We start from the raw sequence: 1,283 nt of genomic DNA, 5'->3' as shown, positions 1-1,283 counted from the left end.
GAAAGAACAAAGATACATATTTTCCACATAGGTTCAGACAATATAATATAATTTTCCAAAGCAATTTTTAAATTTTTTAATTGCTAGCTCAACAGCTTAGTCATCACTGAACAAAATGACATGTAGACAATGAATTTATGGAAAGCATACAATAGATACAGCACTCTCAACTTTAGCTCTACAGAGTCATTCTGATAGTCCATGCCATTCAAGTGCAGCTAATTTGTCACTACGATTTGCAACATAAACTTTGAGCATGTAACAAACTGTATAAACACTGCCACTATTTTTTTATGCTTAAAATAGCTTCGATCTTTAAACAGCAGAGTGGGCAGATACATAACTTTTTCTAATTCTTATCCTTTTTTGCACCCAGAGCAAAAACTTTAGACACAGTATTTCCAAAAACAAGCTAAAAAAGAAACAAAACAATTCTTCATTAGAAAGAGTTTTGATAAAAATATTACATTTAAATAAAATAGTTTAAGTATGCCTGAGTATGAGGAAGTTTTCTAAAACAGATATTTAGTGGTAGTCAGCCTCATATGGATCTTTAAATTAATTAAAATTAAATAAATTTTTGAAGATTCAGCTTCTCTATAATACAGACCAACTTTTAAGTGCTCAATAGATGACCATAATGGACAGTGCAAATTTAGAGAACGGTCACCTCATTAAAGAAAGTTCTAATGGACAGCTCTGTTTTACATTATAATGTATGTAATACAATTCAAAAAATACAATAGGCCATCCTACTAGAGGCACTCCTCTATTTTAGAAGGGCTTCTCTGGTGGCTCAACTGGTAAAGAATCTGTCTGTAGTTGGGGGAGACCTGGGTTCGATCCCTGGATTGGGAAGATTACCCACTCCAGTATTCTGGCCTGGAGAACTCCGTAGACTATTCCATGGGGTCACAAAGAGTCAGACATGACTGAGCGACTTTTACTTTCTATTTAGAGTTGGCATAAATCACTTCATGGGAAATTTATGGGGAAACAGTGGAAACAGTGTCAGACTTTATTTTTCTGGGCTCCAAAATCACTGTAGTTGGTGATTGCAGCCATGAAATTAAAAGACGCTTACTCCTTGGAAGGAAAGTTATGACCAACCTAGATAACATATTCAAAAGCAGAGACATTACTTTGCCAACAAAGGTTCGTCTAGTCAAGGCTATGGTTTTTCCAGTGGTCATGTATGGATGTGAAAGTTGGACTATGAAGAAAGCTGAGCACCAAAGAATTGATGCTTTTGAACTGTGGTGTTGGAGAAGACTCTTGAGAGT

The 1,283-nt window shown here is 35.3% G+C and overlaps 1 protein-coding gene across 1 annotated transcript in view; it reads right to left on the bottom strand.

Moving 5' to 3' along the window:
• Nucleotides 1–386: 386 nt before the first annotated feature.
• Nucleotides 387–1,283, bottom strand: part of UTS2B (urotensin 2B) — a 15,147-nt gene continuing 14,250 nt past the window's right edge. The window contains exon 5 of the mRNA XM_010850695.1: nucleotides 387–412. Within this exon, the coding sequence (XP_010848997.1) occupies nucleotides 387–412 (26 nt within the window). The remainder of the gene's footprint in view (nucleotides 413–1,283) is intronic.

This window comes from Bison bison, unplaced genomic scaffold (genome assembly GCF_000754665.1).
Source record: "Bison bison bison isolate TAMUID 2011002044 unplaced genomic scaffold, Bison_UMD1.0 scf7180017864294, whole genome shotgun sequence".
NCBI classification, from domain to species: Eukaryota; Metazoa; Chordata; class Mammalia; order Artiodactyla; family Bovidae; genus Bison; species Bison bison.
This window is presented reverse-complemented; position numbering and strand designations above follow the sequence as displayed.